Genomic DNA, 26,949 nt, shown 5'->3' on the forward strand with positions numbered 1-26,949 from the left:
TAACAATGAATATATTTTTCCTCACTGTACATTTTAAACAACTAAGAAAAAATATTTTACATAATTCATTATATGTATGTTAAAGTAAATACATTTTATGGTTGTTGAAATCTTGAAACTCCTGTTTCTGCCTCGCTATTTATGATTTTTTTTAAATATATATATATATATTTACTATGAAATATTTGACAATTTAAAATAACTTTTATTTCATGCAAAAATGAAAAATCTGTCATATTTTATTCACCCTCAAATTGTTCCCTTTAGGGAAAGATCAATCTGAACTGATTTACAGTACTATGTCAAACATTTCAGTGAGGTCTCAAACAGCAGGTCCAGGGAACTATACAGACAACAGTAAATGAATCAGTGGAAAATATGTCAAAATGTTGTAGCCAGAATTACAATCCATCTAAAAGTTAAAAGTAGTGATTATGTCACAGACATAAAGTGGACTACACAGCTTTGCTCAGGACATCCCATTAACTTGCAATTTAAACATAACAAACTTTGTCTTGTCCAATGAATACTTCCTAAAAGTCCTGATTAGTACCTCGTAAAAAAATTTTTTTCAGCAGCAGAACTATAAAAACCTGTGAACCAGGAAATCCAATCATACGGCCTGGCAATTTGGGAAACCTTTTGCCATTTCTGTGTGTTATATAGACCTACACCTAACAGTCAGATATGTTACAAAACACTTTATGCCATTATGTCCATGTGAAATTAAAGTTATGACCTATTTTACCTTATTGTGGCATATTTATGAGTCAAACAAAACACTGAAGAAGAAAACAGAGGGCAGGGCTTGATCTTAACTCACCTCCTCAGCATCTCTATCTTGCAGCAGACTGGCAGTCGGAGGGGAATAATTAAAGGATGATTGTAAAGGACAGTATGAGGAGTAGAAAGCAGGCCACAGCTATTACGAAGCACTTGGCACTATAGACAAAAAAGTAAACTTAAAGCATCCTACAACAAAGAAGTATTGCTTTTTTTAAAGATATTTTAAAGGCGTAATTCACCCAAAACCAAAAAAATTACTTTCCCTCAGGCCATCCCAGATGTAGAAATTTAGCAATACAATACTTGTTCACCAATGGATCCTCTGCAGTAAATGGGTGCTGTCAGAATAAACAACTGAAAATAATATCACAATAATCCATTGAAAGCCAGAGCTTGCTGCTATTTGCTAATTTAAAGACACTAAACAGTCTTGAAATCAAGAAATCAGCTGCCAAAAGCCGTTTTTTCCTGCTCTACACTCAATACTTCATCAAGCCACACACCCCATCTAACCACTATTCACATCACAGCCCTCTTATCTGTCCACAATATCCACTGCAGTAGCACCACAACCACATCAGACTTCTTAGATAGTTACTATACTAATGTCTATATAATACTAAACACCACAACTCAGGACTGCAAGACCCTGCAGAGATCGAAATGCTCCACTAAGCGATTTATATATATATAATGACATTAATAGATAAAAAGACATGGTATATCGGTCATATTAAATTTAGACCATCACAGACCACTAGATGGAGTTCTAACATCTGATTAAAAAATAATCCAACCTGGTGTTTTTCTTTTTTTTTGTCCATGGAGTCTCATGGCTTCTGTTCGGAGATAAATCAGAGACTATCACTTTATTTTTGTAAAAGCAGCAGTGCTCACTGTAACTAAATTTCAAATCTCATCGTTAAATTCCTGACATATAAACAGTGACGGTGATCTGATTTCTTGACAAAAGCCTGCATTAGCCTACATTTTTCAATGTAATCTTTGTGGAAATCATATGTTTACTTGCCTGTTCTTAAAGTAATTGCAACTGATAAAGACTGCATCCAGAGGACGACTTGCTCTCTCCACTGAAGAGAGTTACCACATTAGATGTTCCCAGAGATCCATTTTCTTCTCTGAATCATTTTTATAAATCTTAATTCACTTCGAGGGCTTCTTTCCACATGAAACACAACCGTAATCTATTAAATTTAAGGGTTTCGTGTTTTACGCATCAATTATCAATTGAAATACATACACATTGTGAATATTTAAATGTCATATGAGAGCATGGTGTTGTAATCAATTTCTTCATCCAGAATCACTCCAGACCATTTAGATACCCAGCTCCATGCTGCGAATCTCCTCTTCAGTTCACTCCTCTCATTTTCTACAGGGTTCAAGTCAGAGGACTGGAATGGTCAGAGCAGAAGCTTGATTTTGAGCTCAGTGACCCATTTCTGTGTTGTTTTTGAGGTTTGTATTTGGGTTATTGTACAGTTGGAAGATCCAAACATGGTCCATTATACGATTTTTAACAGAGTCAGTCACTTACTGATTTTTTATCTGTTGATATTTGATAGAATCCATGATGCCATGTGTCTACACAATATGTCCAGGACCTCCAGCAGAAATATAGGCCCACGACATAAAAAATACAGCTGTATATTTCATTGTACACATGGGGTACTTTTTATCTCTGTGTTCACCAAACCCATCTTGAGTGTTTGCTGCTAAAAAGCTAATTTTTAGTTTCATCTGACCATAGAAGCCAGTCCCATTTGAAGTTCCAGTCATGTCTGATAACTGAATATGCTTTAGTTTGTTTTTGGATGAGCTAAGAGAATCTTTCTTGTAACCCTCCCAAACAACATGTGGTGATGTACTGTAGGTTCTGTTTGACGATTTTTTTAAGGTTTTCTGAACCAGAGACTCAACTATTTTCTGCAATTCTCCAGCTGTGATCCTTGGAGAGTCTTTAGGGAATTTGGGCTTTGTTTTCCCTCCTCTTTATATTTCTGTGAAACAGGTAGCCATGGCTGGATAATTTCATGTTTATAATCACATGTTCAAAATTGTGAAAATGAATGGGAATATACTTCAGAGATATTTTACTCTGAATTTCTATAGGGGGGGCAATAATTGTGTCCAACGAGTATTTGAGAAAAAATCTTTATTTCATAATGGTATTCCCCTCGTTTTAAATTCTTATTAATCAGTAAAAGGATACATTTTTGTGAATTTTTTAAATAAAATATCAAAAGGATTAACAATGCAGATGAATTTTCACAGCCTTCTTTGATTATATTTACCAATGGGGCTGATATTTTTGGCCACGACTGTACATAACTCTTTTATATATTAAATTTGCACAGTTTCGATCCACTTGTCTTGATGGGTTGCATTCATAAGTAAGGGCAGGACTGGCCTGCAGGAAGCCATCTTCATCATCCAAGGGTTAAGTGCCTTGCTCTTGGTCGTAATGACAGTGAACAAAGGAAGGGCAGTGACATTAGAACCAACCATTCTCGCCTGCAAATCTGCAATCTTTGTGAGCACACAATGCCAACATCCTCAGAAGGCTCATTTGGGATTAGAAATAGTAAGCTCTGCTGTGAACTGTATGCTTTAAGGTTAAAAGAGAGTGTTTTGGACTAGATAAAAAATGAGAGAATGACGTGTGTAGCTGTATCCGCTCTACTTTTGTGATCAACTGTATCTTTACACATGGGCTTGTGCGTAGTGGCAGTTTTTGTATGTTTCCAATTGTAGTGATGTGTAAATGTGTGTGTGTGCTTGGGTGTGTGTGCCTGATGTCTTGAGTTTTGTACTGTTTCAGACCCACGCCACAGTTTCCTGCGGGACGTCCTTTCTAACTGGTTGGCTGATGAAGCAAGGGCCTGTTTGCGTAAATATCCATGAAGTCATGTGTGATGGGGCAGAGGTCAACTGCCCAATGCAATATTTCAGAATGCATGCTATTGTTTCTTTTTCTCGTTTACTCTCTCTCCTTCTCCCATGTCCTCCCTGTTCCTCTGTTTCCTCACTTCTTTTCAGGAAGGCTTTCCTTCTCTTTCTACCCTAGAGACATTATAAATTAACGCATGACTCTAAGTCACAGACATGTTTTTGGCTGTGCTCAGCTCTCAGGTGGACTGTCAAAGGTCATGAAAATGGCATATGTGTTTAAGTTAGTGTCTGTTTACATGCAATTTTTCAGCCTCTTGAATTCATCCAAGGCAACTAAACAAAAGGTCTTTGTCAGGATAAGAGCTCTTCCAAGTTTATTCTTGTATATTTGAATAATAGGTCCTAGAATGTTCAAAGGACAGTACAAAAGAACCACCCAAAATACAAACCTCCCGCTGACCCCTCTTGACCAACTATATGAAATCAGATCAAAATGAACCATATTAACCAATCAGATTGCTCCTTTAAGGTTTAACAAGCTTATTGTCCTCAGTATCTTTATTATCTATATATATATCTATATTAGTTTTCTGTAAACATTCATGTTTACACACTCAAGTCCAGCCTTTAAACCATAATAAACTAATTTTGTTAAATTCTGTTCCTTGGAATTCCTCTGCTTCTAGACAGCTGTCATCAACCAGGGGCCTGGGTCCCAATAGAGGGCCTCAACAATCTTCCAAGTGGGCCTCATGTTGACATAACTATTTAGAATAAGAAAAATCTAGAATTTAACCAAAACAATTACAAATCAAAATATTTCTTATTTAGTTTTTTTGCATTTAAAGAACCAGGATGTCTACATTTTGAAACCTGTGAATACATGAGGAAGCCTTATAAGTTAAAAGTGTGATTTCTAGACTCGGTGGGCATTTTTATAATATTTTACACTTACATATAAGTATAAATATAATTGATATTATAACGGGTAGAAACTGTAGTAAAAATATTTTTACAAATATACTACATATATTTTACAAATATATTACAAATATATTACATACACACTTATCCTTCACCCTTATCCAGTAAATATCAAACAACTGGAAACAAATAGTGTCGTGGTCTTTGAGGTCAAAATAGTTTGTGAACCTCTGCTTTAGACTTTCACTTCCGATAGCAGCATTTATATTTCAGATAAATTATCTCTGTTTAATCTCGTCTAGTATACATTCTGTATTTCAATTAATGTATTTGCTAGTTTGTTAAAACTCTGAATCGAAATCAATGATTTGACATGAAAACAAACATAAAACGTTGTGCTTGGCAACATTAAATAACTGACTGCCTGTCTGAGAAGCCTGTGTCCTATAATGCTGTGCTCTCGTTACACCAAGTAAATTCCACTTAAATCAATATTTCATTTCACTTTATTTATTTGGTAAGTAGCCATGTAAAAAAGGGAGTTAATTGGCTGTACAGTCAACCCCCAATTTAGTTCTAAGGTCCTGATCGCACCTCATTTGACAGTAATGATTGCATGACTGCATTATTCCAGACATATTATTGTATGATTCTGTAAAAATTATACTATGTTCTGCTAGAGTTCGGGTAACTTTAACATACAGTCAGCTTTAACAGTACACTCTCTTCTGGCAAGAGTTCAGTGGGTTTAGATGTCTTCGAGTTGTGCTGATGACGCGGTTCAACTTCCTGTAGATTGACAGCCTAAGATAAACACTACACACATTCATCTGCCTACAGGTGTAAAAGGGGCAAGGTTCAGAGCACAGAAAGGAAAGGGGAGATAAGAGAGGTGCATGTTGTCTTGAGTCTGAGAGAAAAGAAGGGAAGTTGTACCAGTGCTCGTGTGTGTGAGAAATACAGAGAGAGTTTAAGAGCACTGTGCTCTCCTCACAAAATTGACCTCTATAACTTCCTGTTGACTTTAAACTAATGTGAAACTGACTTCAGGGCAATATATTTAAGATGATCTATTGCTCAGTTAAGTAATATTAAGATTATTCAGTCGTAAAAGGAAGAGAGAGATTATTCAATTGTTTGTCAATTCTAAGAAATTTCAACAGTGGGAATTTCTGTTCTCCGTTAAACCCACCAAACACACACACTCACCCTCAGCTTCTTTCTGCAGCTATACAACACCTATTAATAGGATCGTCTAGCCTTTTTTTCTTTTTTCTTGGAGCTCTTGAGTTTGTTTTGCTGTAAGTCATACACTCTGACATCCTATACCCATAGTGTTTGTGCATTGTTGTACAGTTGGTTTGTATTAAAATAGTATGCGGCATATTTCAGATACATGTTTTACATCCTGTGTGTATATAAGTCTGTTGCCTGCCAGGTTGGCTTTGGGGATGTGTTGTCATAAATAAAGCACTTTGTGCGCACTCAGAGACATAAACCATTTGTGTGCTGTTTTCCCATGGTTATTCAGATGTCACCAGTGTTTATTCCAAGGAAGAGACTCATCAGCCACCTCACCGTCTGTTTATGGTGTCTCTGACATCACTATCAGGATTTCTGGAGCTCTTTTCTGCTTTACGCCCAAGGAAGATGTGCTGGCATTAGTCACTAATATTCCTGTCTCTTAAATGTAATGTTTCATAAAAGGATGTGTCTCATTCATGAGCATTAAATCAGAATTAAAGGAAGCCCTGAAAAATTAACAAAGTTAAATTAAAAGTTTCCGAACAAAAAAACAAATTTTGAAACACCTTTTCTCTCTCAGAAACTGCTTGTAAATTTTCATAAGAATTACAAAGAAATAGCTGGTAACACACTTAATTAAGCATGACATTTAGAAGTAGAAAGACTGAAATAATATTTTCTTGTGAAACATAATCTTTGTTTTATTTACAAATCTTTTTTAACATTACATCCCTGAAGAAAAGTAATATATTTAAAATGTATTTGTATATAGTTCAAAACTATTAACATATTTATTGACATATCACTTGAGACATAAAAAAATATAATTAAACTTTACTTGGAGTATTCGTGCACAATGCATATTTCTTAATATTTAGCCTAAAATGTGTTTTAATGTCACTATTGATGAGGACTATATGATATTTGGATAATATTGGTCTTTAAATGCATATTTATATTGCATATTATTTTTTTTAAACACTTTGTAAAGCAGTAACATAGTACACTGTACACAACACACAACGTGTATGTGTGTGTGCAAGTGATTTTTTTTTCTGATAAATAAGGATGTCCTGTTTGCTTAAATACACACCTCCATTGTTCACCATAAGTGGTGGCACAGAGGTGAATGACTGACTGACTTTTTATCCTCAGGAGAGTGGAATGCATGAGTGTATGTTTGTGTGTGTGTTTGTGTGTGCACGAGCACACATGTGCAGTTGGTTGTTATGTCATGTCATGTTATTCAACAAGCTTGTTTGGGTGTTCATGTGTGTCTACATCACATATGCCTATAGGGCTCTGATACAAATCATTTTCCAAAACACTCAAACAAACAGCTAAAAAAAATATGTGTGTGTACCGTTGGGCAGAAGGGAAGGAGAGTTCATGACCAAGCCTAAAGGTGAGCAGCACTCCCAAAACAAACACACGGTTAGGTACTGACAGTTCCTCTACAGCCATCTGTAATGAAAGGAAAGCTGCTTCTGGGAAATCCATTGTAATATTCCTATATTCCTTTGCCACTGATTAGAATGTCTGATGAAGTAATTAAGTTGTTGTCAGCTGGATCCAATAGCAGGGGTCCATTACAGAGGGCGGGGCTTATCACTTCAGGGACGAAAGGTTTCTTTAGTTTAATCAACATCACACGACAATGAAAAATTAGATGCTGGATAGACTAGATAGACCACTACAATTTGATATTTACATTGAATATAAGGAAATATTTTTCATGTTGTGTATTTTTCTTCTTCTTTTTTTATTTTATTAAATGCATCCAAAATAATGTAGTTTACTGAAATCATCAATAAAGCAATAGTTCACCCAAAAATGAAAATTTACTCACCCTTAGGCCATCCAAGATGGATCCTCACCAACAGATTCCTGAAGTTATCTATGACTCGAGTCCATCAATTAACATATTGTGAAGTTTGTATGAAACAAATCCATCACTACAGCATTTTAATTGTAAACTGTTGCTTTTGGGCATTTACTACTGGAGAAATTTAAATTATAAATAGAGGACTAATATTCCTAAAGATTGTAAAGATTTTAATTGTTTCAAGATAAAACATTTTTTGGAATTGATGGAATTGTCTGTTACAAACACAAAGTGGTGTGCTTCACAAGACATTAAGATTCAAGATACTTTATTGTCACTATAAAAAGTATAGTGAAATTGAATACCGTTGCATTGACTATGACGGCACCCATGGAGGATCCATTGATGAGCAAGTGATGCAATGCTAAATTTGGCAAAATGTTTCTCAATTTCAATGCTAAAAATCCTGGATGGTTTGAGGATGAGTAAACTTTCCATTTCAATGTTCTGTTCCTTTAAAGGGATAGTTCAAACAAAAATGAAAATTCTTTCATAGTTTATGGGTCATTCCACGAAATTGGTACCTTTTGCATCATAGATTTGATATAACAACAAATAAATTTCCATTTTAAAAACATAACAATACTATGTATGAATTGCCAATTAAATGTTATTTTAAATCATTTAAATAGCATTTATGCTGATATGGGTAAGGTTTTTGTCCTGTCGCTCTCTATGACTTTTCTTTTTCAGCAGGACTTGTAATTTTCAAAATGAAGACAAAATAATAATAAAAAATCACATTTGCATATTGTTTCATTGTTAAGCAATGTTTTTGGCATAAGTATGCATTTTTTGTATAAAATATAAATAATTGTATAGGTGTCCCCTGATTTCATGTCAGCCCTGTTACCCTCATCTAAAAACCTTTGTAAAATAAAGAAATTCAGGTTCTTTTAAAAAAAAATCATTTCTAGGAGGCTATATCATCTCTCAATGAGGATTCCAACACTTAAAACACAAGCATATTTCTCTCACTCCTCTATAATGTTCTATTTTTGATTATTTATGAAGCTTGACTGAGGGGGGCCATCACGCAGAGTCAATACTCTTACCATTTTTAAAATGTGAACTTAAACATTTATTTCTTACATTTAATATTATCAATATCTACAAGTAAAATCGTTTCAAAATGTACAATATGTGCTTTTGTGAACTTGACTATTAGCTAGGAATTATCAAATTAGTTTGAAATCATTAAACCTGTTACCGTCAGCCCTCTTACTTTTTTCAGGGTAACAGGTTTTGACATTTGGGTAACAGGGATGACATAGATTAGGTGTCACCCTGTTTTTAAAGATTGTCTGTGAAAAATGCAAACACGTTTAAAGGTCACCCTGGCTGTATTGTTGAGCTAATGCCTGTATTATTCAGTGGCATATGAGCATGAGTTAGATTTTAATCTGTATTACTGGTATTGGTAAACTATTACCGGGATAGTATAATCAGTCTCATTAAAACTCTGTTTTTCCCCATAACTCATTGTCAATAAAGCATCATGTAAATTAAATTACAAACAAGAGCATGCAGCAAGGTAACTGCAGACCCTTGCTCCAGTCTTGCAATGTTCAAGAAAGTCAAGATTTTGGTCTGGTTTCAGATGACCACAGAAAGACCAAGATCTGATCATCTTCCTTGCCTAATAATTGAACCAGATCAGTATATAAGTTCTGTGAGGGAACACAGACAAACAGAATCAGATGGACGCATTATTTAATTACAACCTTAAAACATTAGATCTTCTAAAAAATGTAATGCGCTAATAAATTAATGATAAACTGACTTGAACTGAAAAATTTACTATTGTCATACAACTATGCCAAGTGCAAAACAATATAATGCAATTTAAAATGGTAAAACTGTACAGCATAATGCAAACACATATGTGCAGTGTGCTGAAAAATGTGTGTCCTATCATCGCTGTTACTCTGGTCAATCCTGTTACTGTCATCAATTTCATAAAAACTGTAAAAAATTATATTTGATACAGCCTTCCAGGTTTTTCCCTTGTTGTAACTTTAACTATATTTTATTTTGGACAAATCCTTTTTTTAATATCTCTCTTGTAAAAAAATAAATGGATTAATTGACATGAATTTCTCCAAAATGATGATGTTGTTGGTCATTTGAATGACAAATATAAAAAGAAGATCTAAACTATGAAACAATCCTGGAGAAAAGAGGGACTAAAATGTTGCTCATGTATGTGGAAACATAATCAGTTTTAATTAAACTATAGCCTAACACTTTGGTAACATGTCAGTAACAGGGTTGACAAAAATACCAAAACATGAGGTAGAAAAATAGTCATAAAAGAATAAATTACATAGCCTGAGATGGCATAGTGCAATTTCTTTTAATTTTAATGTGACTTCATTTCATGGGTTTTTTAATTTATTTTTTTACTTATTTTATTTTTATTTTCCAAGTTGAAAAGGAACCAATTTAGTGGAATGACCTTTATCTACCCTCTTGTTGTTTCATTGTTTACATTTTTTTCCCCCCCCGCACAATGAAAGTCAACAGAACAACAAAACAACACTGGACTACACTGACTTTTACTATATAGACATACATAAATACATTTTCAGGATGCACTGAAAAAAAGAAAGTCAATTACATGTAAATAATGATCAAATCTGTGATGTTTTGTGCTGAACTACATCAGTGGCATTAGAGAAAATCCAGCAGACTTCACTTACCTTATCACGTGTCTTTTTTACAAGTGTGTGCGACGTTCTCCGACTAAAGTTTGTTTGGGATAAAACAGGGTTGTTGTGTTGGAAAGGAAGTGGCCGCCTGTGGTGGTGTGTATACTTGGCTCGGATAAGAGGACTCGTTTGGCACCTCTCAGAACAACAGGAATAGACCAGTTACCCAAAACATCCCTAAGGTGACAGACAGGAGAGCTCAACCGCAACTCAAACCAAACCCACAGAACTGCACACAGCTCAATGAAACCTGAAAGGAGCCCAACTGTCACTGAAAATCTAGAATTAACTGCACTTACTCATAGAACATTTATCATGTAAATGGCATAGAGTAAAAAAGATATTAGCACTCCAGTTTGGGGTCAGTAGTATTAATAACAAGGAAATATAAATTATATAAAAAAATAATATTTCAATTGAAAAACTGTATTATTTTATTTTGGATCAAATAAATGCAACCTTGGTGGGAATTAAAGACATCAAAAGCATTTAAAAAAGCTTACTGACCCATACTTCTGAGTACAAAAACAAAAGAAAAGTCTTGAAGAGAACAATAGCAATTTTATTAAAATATAATTAGTTTCCCAGTCAATGGGGCTTTATTTCTTATTTACCTGAAACAAAATCACACAAGCATTTAATTCATGACAGATTTCAGATCTCAACCCAGATTTGAATAGTGATGAGACATGAAAAGAAATGAGATGTACAGAATCCTAAACTTTAGTACAAAAAAAGAACTAAATCGGAGGAATTAACATTCACATTCTTTAAATGTTGCACTCTAAAAATCTGAAATGTAGCTGTTTATGCACTGTAGAATTGTACCTGGTGTTTGACACATCATGTACATGCATCTGCTCTGTGTGTGGTTTCATGTCAAGCTAAAGCAGTGTTCTGAACACAGCCTGCACTAATGAAAATTTCAGCATGTCCCCACTCCACTCTACAGTGATGAGTTTCCTGCCGCTCCTTTCAAATCATGAGGCTGTTCACACGACAGAGGTCCAGCTAGTCAGTATACAGCAGTCCACTAACAGCCTGTATAAAGTGAGGGAGAATTATAGATCATTTCCCATCCTTTGAAGTGTCCACCGACTTTCCATTCCGCTCCAGCTGTGCTCTGAAGGACAAGTATTGTTGTGATTTTACTTTTGCTGTCATAACCTCATCTTATCCTGCTTTTTGACTGGGTTCTGACCACATTTATCTAGTCTGGATCAACTGTCTCAGTGCACTTTTTATGCCATTTTTTGCTAAATATAATACTGAGTTTATTATGTAATACAAAGTGATGCTGTGTATTAATTGTTTATTGTGTCTTTTTTAAATATCAGGATGCTATGTGTTGTAGTTATGCTGCACTTCTTTATTTTTACGGTTCAGTAAAGCACTTTGCACGGCTTGAATGTGGTCTGTCGTCGACATGTTTCTCATTTCGACTCCTGCTGCGGTTACGGTGCGGCCGGGCACTGGCGACCCACGATGACACAGTCAGACCGAAGCGGATCAGAACCAGCCCCAGACAGGACATGTCTTTGGCCACTGCGATTTCAGAGAAAAGGGCACGATCTCGGGGCAGATTGATGGAGCTGTCGCTGTTCTCCAAGTCACGGACAACAGCTAAAATCTCCTGACGGTCTGTCTGATGCACCATCCCACGGACATTCAACATCGCAGAGATGTGTTTCCTCCTGTGAGGAGATGAAAAGAGAGAGCGAGGGTCAAATATATATATGACGACCATGGGAAAAAATAAGAGAAATGAACGGCACAAATAAATATCCAATATCCAACTTTTGCAATACATTACAAAAACTCTAAGTATGGTACAGATATATCATGCATCAAAAAAGATCAGTTTGACTTGATCATATTGTCTTGTCAGTTACATTAATAAATTTGTTCTGATGATGCTTTTTTTAAAGAATCATTTAAACCGAAGTTTCATCAGTTTCCTCTAAGCCATTATTTAGATCAAGGGACACAGAGAAACATTGAGATCAAAACAAACCACAAAACCTGTAATATTTCTAAAAGAGCAGTCTGGCATTGATTCAGAGAAAAGTCATGTGAGAAATTTAAGCCAAATGTGTTTCTTTGTAATGATCCCTTGACAGCACTCATGGCTCAAAAAGCAAACTCAGAGTCAGCGCTCTTTACTGAGAGGATGGCATGTCCTGCCTATAGATGTGATAGTGTGAGTCTTTGACAGACTTCGACAAAGACAGATAGTTGAAAACAGGAAGCACCACAGCTAAGCACAAAGAGAAGTTAAGTAGCCTCCACTTTTTGGCTTTTGATCTCTAGTTGGTGTGTGTGTGTTTGTATTCGATTGGAGTGTGGCACCAGTCAGTCTCCTGTGACCTGGCAGGAACAGGAAGTTCACAGCCACTTCCTGTCTGCTGAGGAGGGTAGTGCGTCAGCAAGCAGGAGCACTGCCAGCCAGTGACTGACTGCACACACACACACACACACACACACACACACACACACACACACACACACACACACACACACACACACACACCTTCATTCAAACAAAAACAGTGGACTAAAGTGGGGTCACATCTCATCCATTCCCCTGTTTACTGTCTGCTGTTCCCTCCCGTCCACATAAAGGAAAGTTGGCACTGAGATGGAGCACCACGGTAACTATTTTCAGTCAGACATTCTTAAAATGACCTCAGGAAACAGAGAGGTGTTGTGAAAAATAGTCCTCAAGGAAATGAGAGGGAAACATGTCAGATTTTTCATGAATGAAAGCACTAAGACGACAGAGTTCAGGTTCTACCCTTCCGTATGTCTGAAGTGTTCAGCAAAACTGTATTAATGTAATAGTTACGTAAATGGACAAAGTTACATATTAATATACTGAGTTATGTAAGAGCTAATAAAACATTTCCTTTCCAGTTTTATGCTATATAAAATCTACATCCTGTTCTATATTTGGCTTCTGTTTTATAGCGGTTTTCAAAAAACACATGGTTCCGGTCTTTAAAGTTTATTGGTCAAGTTGCTAAAGGGCCATTCATACAGAATGCATTTTTGCATTCCACCCTCACTTTTCTTTGAAAAAGTTATGCTCACATCTTTTGCAGCATCTCGCTGAACACAGTGTGTTAAAAATGCTAGTAGATGTTGTTCAACTTCTACGCCTTGTCTCTACATGTTGCGTTTTTTCACATTCCACAGCTTTCCATCATTGTGGGTGAAGTATTATACAGAGCATGTGGTGCAGAGTGGAAGTCAAGCAGTTAGTGGATTTGTCTGGAGCGAGATGTGGGTCAGAGTATCTGTGTTTTCTCTCACTCCATGATTGTTTTCATAATTTCAGAGGACATGATAAACCCGGACTGGAGCTGATCAGAGGGTATGTTAGAACCCAAACCATACACTTGCCATTTCTGTGTATTCCTGCTGGTTTTTGAACCCTTTTGTGACAAACCTCTGCAAGTGGTTTTGATTCATTCTCCTTGGTGGTCTTACCGTATATCTGGAAATTCCTTCACCAAAACCCCGACTTCCATCTGAATAGAGGGAGTGTCCTCCAAAACTATGATGTCAGCCAGGTGAACAATCACACTGTCCAACCAGGAGGAAGTTGATTCCTTGGGAAAGAAAAAAAATAATAATACAAATGAAATAAAATAAAGTTTCAATTTGATTTGTAATGGCTTGTTGCAAATCAATTTTTTTTTCTATTGACAGAAAAAGCAGATTTATTTACCTAACAGTACAGTACCTTTAGGTCCCTCTTAAGGGGATTATCATATTTGGATACATTTAGGATAGTGTAAGGCATAATCTTTATTAAACTTAGTGGCACTGACCAGATCTTTAAAAAGAGCCTTCAGCTGTTTGGCCTCATCCTGCAGACGAAATGCCACTCTCTTCCTCATTTTGAGTGATGTACAGATGACCCGCCCCCTCATGATGGCACGAACATATTCAACCAGGACCCGCCTGTGCACCTCATTCACCAAAGCCTGATCAGATGATCAATTAATCACTCAACCAAACCGTGAGTGTGTGAGATTGTGTGTGCTCTAAGTCGTACCTGATATGGAGGGCAGTCCATTCTGCGGAACTTTTTAAAGTGCTGTTTAATAGTCATCTCAATGCTCCCATAGCCCTCAGTGTTTTCCAGCCACTTCCTCTTCACCAGCTTATCAAAGAATGGCTGGAATCACGTCAGAAAATCATCAGTGAATGCTTTAAGTCAGATATGTTTGATTATGTCTTTAATTGATTTTTATATTTCTGCCATATGTACATTAACAGACATAGTCACCACTGAAAAGCTACTACTAAATATATTGTAGAAACTTAATTTTCTGTAAAGCTGCTTTGCAACAATTTGTATCATGAAAAACGCTATCACGGTCTCACCCTGATGTTTTCAAACAGTATGTCCGAGAGAACTTGCACTGACTGGTTAACAATTCGCTCCAGAGATGATTGAGCTCGCTGGGAGACATCCTCACTACCAAGGGCATCACACAGATGACAGCGCTCCACAAAATTCCTGCAGAGTTCAACAAAGGATGGAAAGCCTCCAGTGTGAAATCAACTTCGTCTTTTTTTTAGTCCCATTTCATTTAAAATATTATTTTTATATTATTTCTATTTTCCTTGGAAGTCTTTCGTGAACATTGTTTCAAGCTTGTGCATCTGGGTTACTGATCAGTTGACTCATGATTCTCCTGGCTAAGAACAGACTCACATTCTCTTATTTAGTTTTATTTATTACAAAATACACATTATTATAAAAATGACTCTATTCTCTATAAACCTGCAAAATTTTAGAGTCAAAATGTGATATGTGTATAGTATAGTTTATTATAGAATAGTATATTCAGAAATTGAAAGAAAAGTCTGTAAAAATAGGGCTAATATGCAGGAATTTTGTGTTTTACCAATGTTTTGAATTAAACATTAAATGTTGAAGGAAATGTCCGTAACAGAACTCAACAAATTATGTTCTTGCAGAAAATTACTGGTAGCTTTTTTTTTCTGATAGTGTTTTTTTATATAATAATTAACCCAGTGTTTTCTAGCAAGATACCTGCATTTTTAGTCAAGGACCTCCAATCTTCAAAACATAAATATGAAAAATATACAGTTCTAAAGACGTTTACACATTTTTTTCAGTCCTTAAAAACAGCCAGGCTGGGAGAAGATGGAATAGATAGATATAGTGAATAAGATGAAAAACCTGAAAGGTGGAACACAGTTGACCAGAGCAATGGTCCTGGAGACATAACCATCCCCATGATCCCCAAACTCTGACTGTGTGTCATGGAACATCTCAACCTTTCTCTGGAAACTAAATACCACACAGACAAACAAATTTCATAATTTTAGACTTCCCTATTCAAAAGGCAGATGGAAAAGGCATTCTTTTAATATAATGTAGGGACAACTCAATGTCAAAAAGTGGCCAGCCATAGTTGTGAACATGATCTTTATAAAGTAAATATCATTAGATTAATGATATGAGTGCATAAATATTTTTGCTGTGGCTTTTGTCATCCTCAGCATTATTATGTCCCCATCTCACCTGTGCAGGAAATCTGCAAGTCCATTCAAGGTGCAGCGAGCAACACGAGCACCTAGTGGCTGACTGACAGCTGTCGATCTGTCCAAATCTACCTTCAGCCTCTGAAACAGAATAAGACACATGGATATGAAAAGACCTTATAAATACACCAACACCAACGTTCATTGCCAAATGTACAAAGTGGAAGGCACACTGTAAAAAATGATCTGATCAAAAAGTTATGATAACTTATATATGTCATTAAATCAGACATAAAAAAATGTGTTTTGAAATTTCAACTCAATTGTTTGAGTTATCAATCTTCCAATTTAGGTTCATAAGTTACTTCAATGAATCACAAATTCCAGGTGCTTGAATGAACTTGCCATTTTAAATTGAGTGGAGGACAGCTCTTTGCACATGTGCGCGCCTCGAGACGAATAGTCACATCCGGGACATTTGCTCGTGTGCGAGCGCCTGACCCATCTGAAATATTTTTCACAGACGCCATTTTCTTTGGTCGCGATGCGGCGCATATGAGGATGGAAAACAGCGAAATAAAGTATTTTATATTATTCATAAAATGTGTTTTGTAATATCATATCGTTTTATAACGATATTTATTTGCTGTGTGCGCATAAACTTTTCTCAACGACATTTCCTTTCACTCGCGAAGCGGAACAGAAGAGGATGTCAGTTATTTTACAGTCAGTTATATACAGGATTGGAACCACATGAAGATAAAAAAAAAATTATGACAGAATTTTTGGGTAAATGTTTTGAGTAAACTATTATTGTATTGTAACTGATACTTGTCTCTTGACATTTCACTTGTTAATAATAGCTTTAATAAATGGATGTGAAATGAGTCTTGAATGAATGTTTTTGCTGTGCCGGGTGCCTCATTTTTCCATCAGACAAGACGAGTCGGGTTGGCATGAACAAGTTTCTTTGGAAATGAATGTTTGGGGCTTACCCTTCTTGTGAAGGGTGTCAATGATTGTCTTCTGGACAACTGTCAGATCAGCAGTCAACCCCATGATTGTGCACAACCCTTCTATTTATCTTAGCCTCATTATGTGACCTGCACCCAACTGAAGTTTGGTACCAAAAAAAGTATTGATTGCAAGTTTGAGATCATTAAAGTGTTAAAAGTTTTGTACTCAAATTTGTCTGTTTTTATAATTAAGTTAAAACAAGACATACTTTTAGATCATCTTAACTTGATACCCTAATTCAAAGACATTACTTAATTGAAATTACTAAATTGAACCCACTAATGGGGATAAGTTAACAGAATGCTCATTACTGAGTTCACTTTATTTTGAACTTGCATAGCTAAGTTGAAACAACAATAATTTTATAGTCATGTTGACTCACAGAAGGCAATTCACAGCTTAACAAGACTCAAAATAATGAGTTAAAACAATTCATTAATCCATTTTGTTTTTAATTGAAATTTTGAGGCAACTGCGTAACTTATGATTTTAAGTAGAACCAGGTAGATATTTTTTACAGTGCATGCATACAGTAATGACTGTACATGTGTGGGATTGATGGTTTTACCTGTATAACAGAACCGGCGAGGCCAGACTGATACTCTTCAATGTGCAGCGTCTGAGCCCATCGCTTTTCTTCATCATCCAAAACTTGCGAGAGCTCCGTAGTCATCTTGTCCTGCATACACACATAATGGATATTATTTTAACACATTGGATATTATGTTGTTTCCAGAGATTAATTATTGATGCATAATTTGACTCAAAATTTCTCTAAAAGTGTTACCCAAACGGTTTCGACGCAGTCCTGTTCCAGCCGGTCTATGATATCTTCAGGCAGTAGAGGTTCAAGAGCTTCACACACTATAGTGCCCATTGCTCCAACTGTAGCCAGGACGTCCCTATGGAACACTAACCATCAGGACTAGTGCATGTTTGTGTGTCCATAAGTGTCCAGCATGTCCAAGTGCTTTTGTGTATTTATGTTGTTCAATGTTGGGAAATTAACAACCTAATTACAATCCACCAACAATTCCTGCCGGTACTGGGACTCAAACCCACAACCTTCTGGTTATAAATCCTTATGACTCTCAAACCATTAGGCAACAACTGTACAAATCAATAAATAAAATTTAACAGTCTAATGATATATTTAATTGAATCAGAGTTGTATGTTTGCTGGCACCAAAACAACATGGGAGTTTGAATGAATGAACAACCTTAATTAGGGTGATGTCTACTCTCAAAAATAAAGGTCCCAAAAAGGAATTTTTTTTCTTTAGTCTGAAGAACATTTTAATAATCTAAAGAAAAAAAATTTCCCACCTTTTGTGCCATGGAAAAGTTTCAGGGATGTTCAAGGTTCTTTGTTGAACCATAAATGCTAATAAATAACTTTTATTTTTAAGAGTGTCTCAAACTAGAACAGCCGTACAAACAACAACAACTTCCTATTTTACATAACTGAGTCAAAAACGTAGTACAGGGATTCATTTACCTGAATTTCCACATAAAATTCAAGAAACTGTGACAAGCTCTTCTATACATTTTTTTGTTAATTTCCAGAAACTCTTCTTAACTGCACATGCTGAACTTTTTTTTAAGCAGTGCCAAATTAAAAGTTTTATATTCCATTACTAAAATACAGGAACATATCTCTCTTTAATTTAGTAATATTACCTTACCAGAAAAAAAATTAATTTTTTTTAAATATATATTAAGCTCTTTATGCTTTTAACTCTTATGTTAGAATGAATCCATCTCTTCAGTATCACAAATGAGATAAAGAGAGATGACCATATGTGTAGGTGTGTCCATTTGATTATTCCCTTAGCTGAGACATTATAAAAAAAGTGATGTACAGTAGTATTTTTGTCTACTTATTAGGAATTGTAGTTTGTTACATTTAGAACCGAAGAGGAAGCAGTGACAAATCTTTTTTTTATGCATCCGAGTGTAACAGATTTTCAAAAAAGAAAAAAGTGTAGGGTAAGGACTTCTGGTTGTTGGCTGTTGACTGGATTTTAGGATGTGGGCATTGCACTCAAAAGTCAAGGCAGATGAATGTGAGGTTGCAAAGGCAGTTTTTAGTGGACCAAATAATTGGGGAAATCCTGCTTACATTCTTCATAATATAATCTATATTTTTACCTATCTATTTTCTAATCATGCATTAAATTTTCATTTAAGTGCTGAAATACTATCATGCTACTGAAAAATACAGGAAAACTTAGTAGTGTGGCTACTTTTAGTATAGAAGACCGACCGGTGTTGTGGCTGTGCACAGTAATTCTCCCAGGTATTCAGTACCGTTGTTGTGCATTCTAATAAACAATGCATCTGATATTAATAGACCTGAATTCATTCTTCCACTGGGTCATTAAACCAAGTGGAATGTGACTGCAGGAAAGGTGTGTGTAAAACTAGAAAACACACCTCAACGTGTATGTGTACATGTGCAAAAAATACCTGTTGTAAATATTGTAGATCCAGTCCAGCAGTGAGTATGTGTCTGTGATCTGAATGGGTCCACTGGTGATGGTCTTCAGTCGTTTGGCAACAACCCTGTGATAACTCTGCATGTAGACCTGAAACACACCAAACTCTTCGGGATAAACCGCCACCACATTTCGACGTGCCGCATCCATATCCTCCACCAGTCTTCCCCTCAGTCGCTCCAAATACATGCCCATCTGCCCTGCGGCGATGCCCCCTGGTTGTGGAAGACACCAGTCAGCTGCCTCTCCCACAGCCTCCATCCACCTTTGACGCAGTCTCCTGGGACGCTTGGAAGGCCGGCAATGGTCTTCGGATTGGTTACCAATTTGGACGTTGGACTGGGCCTCTTGCCGCAGGGCCCAAACCTTGTCAGCCTGTTCTTCCTGTTGAATGACCAGCACCACTAGGCCAAGCTGAGGCCCGCTGCAGGGTTGACGTAGCGACTCCCTCACTACATCCCACATCTCTGTCTGAAGAGCCTCGTAAAGCAGCTCAACATCTTTCACTTTGCGCAGCCCAGCATCCCACATGTTTTGGCCTGAATCCTTACTGCCTGAACCAGCCAACAGGGGGAGCCAAGGAGATGACATGAGTGTAGGAGGAGGTATGTTACTGGGTGTGGTTGAAGTGGGTGTGGTTTGTGTCAAGAGGGAGGGGTCAAGTTCACACTCCCTCTCAAGCTCTTGGATGTGCGTGTCGGCAAGCAGTAGGTCTCTCTGGTTAACTAACTGTAAGATCTCCAGCACTGTGAGAGAAAGCGAGAGATTGAGTAGTGTTACTTATCGTTTACAGCCATGTGTTTAATCACTTGATGTGTTGTTGTCTTTGGATCAGGCTGTACAATGACACGGTTATCAGGTAGGATCTGCTGCACAAAGAAAGTGTATCATTTCCTGACTCTGTGAAAGTTTTTCTTGATTGGCCAGTGACTCACAGGGACTTTTGGATCCTGATACTGCTCATTAAGAGCTAGGTGTTATGGGTCAGATATGGAGACCCCTGACTGTGAACAGCTACACTTTCTACATGCCATAAAAAGTACAAACAAGTACAGACATAACAAAAGCAAAAACATGGTTGTACCTGATAGTGGCTCCCTGCGTTTGACTGGTGGTTCTTCTTCTACTGACTCTTCATCGTCTTCCCGTGAACTGCGGTTTGTTAGCGAGTCCCCTCTGAGTTTGCTCAGACTGACTATTCGTAGGAATGAGGGACGTCTGCGACTGTCTTCTTCATTTTCAGTGGTCAGATCACCTGTAGGTAGACTATCTCTACGGTCACTCTCCTTGCGACGGCCGGCCAACCTGAGGAGAGAAGATGCATTAAAAAAATGTCCTTTCGAATACCTTCACAACAACTGCAAAAATAATGATCTCGGCCATACTGATTCTTAACTGGTTGGTTTCAGTTCTGGTCTGTAAAAAAAAACAAAAATTGCAAAATGCAAAAAATGCTACATAACTAATAATATTCCATATTTACAATCATGCACAATTAGGATGGCAAATGAAATGTAATAAATGGTGGCTTTTAACAGTGGGAAGAAATGCATCACATTTATTTTGTTGTTGATGTGAAGGGCTATGGATGGTAGTTGCCATATCAGCTTCATTGCCTATCACACGGCAGATAGAAATGAAACATTCCTCACTATGATAACATTAATACAATAAAATAAAATAATAAAAACAATGTTTTAATTTAGTGTGGGAAACAATTTGGACGCATAACTACTGAGAACCACTGCTAAATAATATGCATATTACCATTCTCACCTCAGTAAAGTCATGATCTCCTCTGAGGCTCGTCGATAGTTCTTTTTTTTCTTTCCTGAGGCGGGTGTTGCCGGGAGAGTGGCACTCCGTAATGATGGAGTGGTGCCCCACATGTTTCTTCCGGTCATACGCAGGCCTTTGCCTAATTTGCCAAGGGTCTTCAGTGGTGACGAGCCACAGAATCGTTCCAGAGTTCCTCTCTTTTCTTTCGATCCCTCAGTGACCTTTGACCCTCCATGCTGCTCTGCGTTTGCCTCATTCTCCAGTGCTTCGCTCACCTGAGATGATCTCTGGTAGTCTTGTCCATTCTCCCAGACCCCACCTTCTTCATTATTCCACCCCATGCTTGCCCACGCCCCCTCAAATGGATTCAGATCGGATGGTGGTAGAATGAGTTCCCCGTTGCTGTGGTTACTCTTTAGGATGAGTTCACCATTAGTGAAATTACTCTTTTGGAGATCACCATTGCTGTGGTTACTTTTGATCCTCCTGGGCAGCCTTTTGAGGATGGGCATCCTGTCACTGATTAACTAGAAGACAAAACAGACGTTGTAACATAGGTCAGAATCGATTTTCTCCATAAAATCTGATCTTATGTAATTGAAAAACATTGGTTGTGAGCATGTCAGAATTAATGCTGCAGCTCATATGATATATGGAATAATCCCCATAGCATAAATCAATTACCCCATATCAGATCTATACAGGTGGAGCTGGGGAAGGTGAAGGGTACCGTATTTTTCGGACTGTAAGTTGCACCTAAGTATAAGTCACATCAGTCCAAAAATACGTCATGACGAGGAAAAAAACATATATAAGTCGCACTGGACTATAAGTCGCATTTATTTAGAACTAAGAACCAAGACAAAAAATATTAGTCTACAGCTGCGAGAAGGCATTTTTGAGCAGCATAGAGCGCCCTCTCGCGGCTGTTGACGGTAATGTTTTCTCTTGGTTCATTTCTCTTGGTTCATGTCAAATTAATTTTGATAAATAATATGACTATAAGTCACAGGACCAGCCAAACTATGAAAAAAGTGTGACTTATAGTCGGGAAAATAAGGTATATGAATCACCCTGTAGCAGATCTATACAAGTGGAGCTGGGGAAGGTGAAGGATTTCTGAAGGGTGCTGCAACTGTTACAGTAAGCAAGAGCCAAGTATTTGAATGTGAAGCAGCGAGCTCATTGGCTTCTGATACAAAAAGAACCAATCAGCTGAACCATGTGATAATGAGCTACACCTATTGGACTGCACAACCCAGAGTTTACTGACAGAACATTGAATTTCTATTATGTATCCTGAAGATATCATATTACAGGTTTTTTCAAACAGTTTGTGTCACATCAGTTACTTATGCTAATTATATTACATTTGAAAATGTATATATTTTATTGATTATAAATATAGAAATTACTATTCATTTTTATTACATTTACTTGTTAAATTAATTTAAACAAGAATTTCTTGTATATTGGATCATGCCAATAAGCCTTTGTGTCCTGCTTAAAGGTAACCAGAGCTAAACGCTGTTCTTTCTTAAATGACTTTGCCTTGTTGCATTCTCATTGTTCAGTATTCCGCTGAGCTGAGTGCATTAACAGCACATGTATGTTTATGTTCTTTGAGGACATTAGCAGTTTTTAAGCTCCTATAATGGAAGCTTCCATATAGATGTGTCAGAATAGTTTCCTGTCCTCAGTTTCTCAGAACATACACACTCCTTACTCAAACACCACCACACAAATTCACTTTCTGCAATGTCTCTCAGGGACTAATAAAGTATTCAACAACAAATTCTACAAAATCTGCAATCTACATGTTAAAAAGGTCAGTACTTTAGTAGTAAATCTATCAACAGGTCAACATTAGGAGCATTCCTTGTACAATTTGAACAAAGACTCCTGAAATATATATTAAGATAAAGAGGTGAAGAGAGAGGAGAGAGCGAGGGAGAGGGAGGAAGGTGCTGTTATGTTGCACACAGTGACCCCTGTGATTGTATTTCAGCATCCCTGCTTTGCATTATTTCTAAGCAGAGTTCCCCTGTTGTGGTGTTTAAAGACCTGGGCTGGGAACCAAAAGGTTCTAGGTTCAAACTCTTTAGTTTCATCAATCACGAGCATCACCATTGTACTCTTCAGCAGGGCATGTGCGTCAGCTGAATGAATACTTGCATCTTTCACCTAAATCTAATTGACCCATTTGCTTATTTATTGTCTGAATTCCAGGTGGACCTTCTGCAAATATTTTTGTTCTTACATAATTCACGGTAAAAGATGGGAAAACATCACTTGTTCATGTTTAGAAAGGAACAATATGTGTATTTCTCTAATAATATGTATGTTTAGAGACAGACAAGCATTAAACAAACATTAACAGATTAAAAAAAAAGTGCACTGCAAAAAATGCTTTTCTTGCTTTTTTTTGTCTTGTTTCCCGCCAAAAGAAAAAATCTTAAATCAAAAAGGATTTTGTGGAGTAAAAATTATTGTCTTGTTTTCAGAAAAAAAACCAAGTCAAAATTAAGTGAGCTTAACAAACAAAATATTTAGCTTGTTTCAGGCAAAACTCACTTAAATTTGACTTGTTTTTTTTTCAGAAGACAAGACAATAATTTTTACTTCTCTAGAAAAGCCTTTTTGATTTAAGAATTTTTTATTTTTTGGCTGGAAACAAGACAAAAAAAAATCGAAGTAAGAAAAGCAATGTTTGCAGTGTAGAAACAGGACTGCAACAGAATCTAATAGTCTGGACCAGCGCTTAATTATCTATATAAAGGAAATGAAGCACAATGAATTGCTGAGTTTTAGCAAGACATTTTTTTTGCTTGTCAAAGGATTTCACTCAGCATCAGATAAATATCAGATGAACAATTAATCAGTAGAATTAACAAGCTAAAAACCAACTAACAAGCAAGCAAGCAAGCAAGCAAACTGAATAATGTAAAGTGACTATCCCTACAGTAGTTATAGATGAATTTCAATAGCATCAACAACAATAACTTGGTCTTCTGATGACCCTTCAGAAATATATTGGACAGTTGTTACACATCTGAGAATAGACTCTGACACAGAGTAGTCTGCAGGACATTGGATTTTTGTTTTTTTAATAAAAGCTAGAGTCTACTAAATACCTGAGTTGTTTAGTTTGCCAAGCACTAAATGAGGCATTTGGAGTCAATTTTGTTATAAATCAACATTTACACTCTTTACTGATTAATCAAACTCAGGATCATCAGTACCTATAATTATTAAATTAATAAAAAATAATAGACTTAAACATTTTTCACATAATTCATATCGTGTTAGCGATCAGATCAGGGAACAACAGTACAGTGTATGTGAATAACTAATTAAAATTGTCCTTAAGAGTTTTAGACTCATGTGATGCATTTTTTTTTCATTTACTGTTCTGTCAAAATATGTTCTTACTTAGTATAGTGACTTTTACTTTTTCTCCTTTTTAATTTCATTAGTTTTAATTTTGATATCATGCTGAAGTACATATATAAATTTTAATCTGAAACAATTTTGTGACTAATTTATCATCTCTATTTAGAAAGAAAACTGCAAAACTTAATTTGACTGATTATACAATGAATAAAAATCTTAATATATGTATTGATAACCCAAACATTTAAGCACAAGGACATTTGCATCGCTTACCTTACGCTGCAGTGGGCAATCAGCTCAGGGCAAATCCATTCCAGTGTCTTTGAGAGTGGTAGAGAGACTATCAGTAAGAGTGTGTGTGTCTGTCTCAAAGATTTTGGGGCCTTGTATTGGAATGTCGGAGGCAGCCATTCAGTTTGCTACCAGATGATGATGCATTTTCCTGAGGAAAAAGAGACACCCTCCCTAAATAAACAGAAACACACACATACAACTTTGTATGTATATATATATATATATATATATATATATATATATATATATATATATGTGTGTGTGTGCTCTTGTTTTTGTGACATATCAGGACACAACTCTGTATAATGACATGGGTATGACACACGTATTACAAGGAGAGGGTGACTTATGAGGACATAACCCATGTCCCCATTTTTCAAAATGCTTATAAATCATACAGAATTAGGTTTTTTTTTTTTGAGAAAGTAAAAATGCACAAAGTTTCCTGTGAGGGTTAGAGTTAGGTGTAGGTTTGGTGAAGGACGATAGAATATACAGTTTCTACAGTATAAAAACCTTTACGCCTATGGGATGTCCCCACTTTTCACAAAAACAAACATGTGTGTGTGTGTGTATACACATACACACACTCTCACACACACACACACACACGCACACACAGACAAACACAACCAACAAAACTTACAGTTTCAAATACAGTTTTGACAAACAGTTCAACAGTTACTTAATCATAATGTTCTTAATGTCAATAACCTTAATCTTAAACAGTTGACATACTAAAATGGTCCTATTAGAAGAGATGGAATGGGCTATTCCTGTAATTGTCATATATGAATGCTTTGCATTAATAATTAGTTATTGGCAGTTGCTTTATTTCAGAGCTCCTTTAACTTGGTTACAGATAAAAATTTACAAAAATAATATATGCGTGACTTATCAAAAGTCCTTCATTGTGCAAGGCACCTAACACCAGGTTCTATACCTCAAATTTAAGATTTCAATAGTTTGAAAGCAAAATCCTTACATTCCCGTGAATTTAATGATAGTCACCTTAACTATTTTTATACATTCCAAAGTACAAAAATACTGCCACATGATGTTCCTGTTAATTCATACTTTTGCACCAGTGATATGAGATGTAACCATATAAAAATATACTTTTAAAGCACTAAGGAGGAACAGGGTTTTGGATTCATTTTGTGTAATTGTTCTTGAAAAATGTCAAGAACTCAACATTTTAGATGCTTTAGGAATGGTTTTTAATTTGCATTATTCTGCACAAAGGCCACTGGCCTCTTAGATTAGTGCTCAAGAACATCCAGTTGACTAGAATGAATCTACTAAAACAGTAGTTCACAGACAGGCATCTTGTGCCCATTAGGGGGGCTTAGCAAACTTCCTTGGGGGGGGGGGGGGGGGGGGGCACATATTAAGTCTTAATTTAATTTCTAAAATAAAACACACAAAAAAAATTTTAACCAACATAATTTGTATTTATTTTTATTTTTATTACAACAGAACTACTAGTGGTACATATCAGGTTAGATATGAGGGCCTTTTAATATCATCTTAGACAAAGATGGGCTTGGAGTTAAAAAGGTTGAGAACCACTGTCCTTCAACAGTCTATGACCTGGATAATTAAGAAACTTGACAGACAAGTTTTGCCTAACCTAAAAATACAACTACTTTCATATTTTCGCACTGAGCTGTAGGAGCAAAAACACAGACATAAATAGAAGCCACCACCATCGATATCTGCCTTAGTGTCACGTAGACCTAGATCTTTAGTGTTTATCTAGAAGTGAGAGGCACAAAAATTTGGACAAGTGCACGTGTCTGCCTCTGTATTACTTCTCCCTCTGGTGGACGATACACTACAGCACACCCCAGCTCATCTAGATGCTCTTTCACCTGCCATTAACACAACACACAAATTCAAAATAATTGTTACTTTTATTAAACACTTATTTCATGAAATCTTCAATTCATGAACATTATTAACTTTGACAATATGACCA

At 36.4% G+C, this 26,949-nt stretch overlaps 1 protein-coding gene across 1 annotated transcript; it reads right to left on the bottom strand.

Moving 5' to 3' along the window:
* Positions 1 to 11,005: 11,005 nt before the first annotated feature.
* On the bottom strand, positions 11,006 to 25,186 carry exoc3l2a (exocyst complex component 3-like 2a). Its single transcript, XM_059550500.1, has 13 exons — positions 24,948 to 25,186; positions 21,279 to 21,808; positions 20,587 to 20,807; positions 19,474 to 20,248; positions 17,792 to 17,906; positions 17,573 to 17,683; positions 16,028 to 16,128; positions 15,683 to 15,793; positions 14,857 to 14,992; positions 14,525 to 14,647; positions 14,298 to 14,453; positions 13,954 to 14,075; positions 11,006 to 12,158 (listed from the first exon to the last, which is right to left on the bottom strand). Exons 2-13 carry the CDS (start codon positions 21,791 to 21,793, stop codon positions 11,840 to 11,842), a joined length of 2,805 nt encoding a protein of 934 aa, XP_059406483.1. The 5' UTR covers positions 21,794 to 21,808; positions 24,948 to 25,186; the 3' UTR covers positions 11,006 to 11,839.
* Between the last annotated feature and the right edge of the window lie 1,763 nt (positions 25,187 to 26,949).

The sequence above is a fragment of the Carassius carassius genome, chromosome 5, assembly GCF_963082965.1.
Source record: "Carassius carassius chromosome 5, fCarCar2.1, whole genome shotgun sequence".
Taxonomy (NCBI): Eukaryota; Metazoa; Chordata; class Actinopteri; order Cypriniformes; family Cyprinidae; genus Carassius; species Carassius carassius.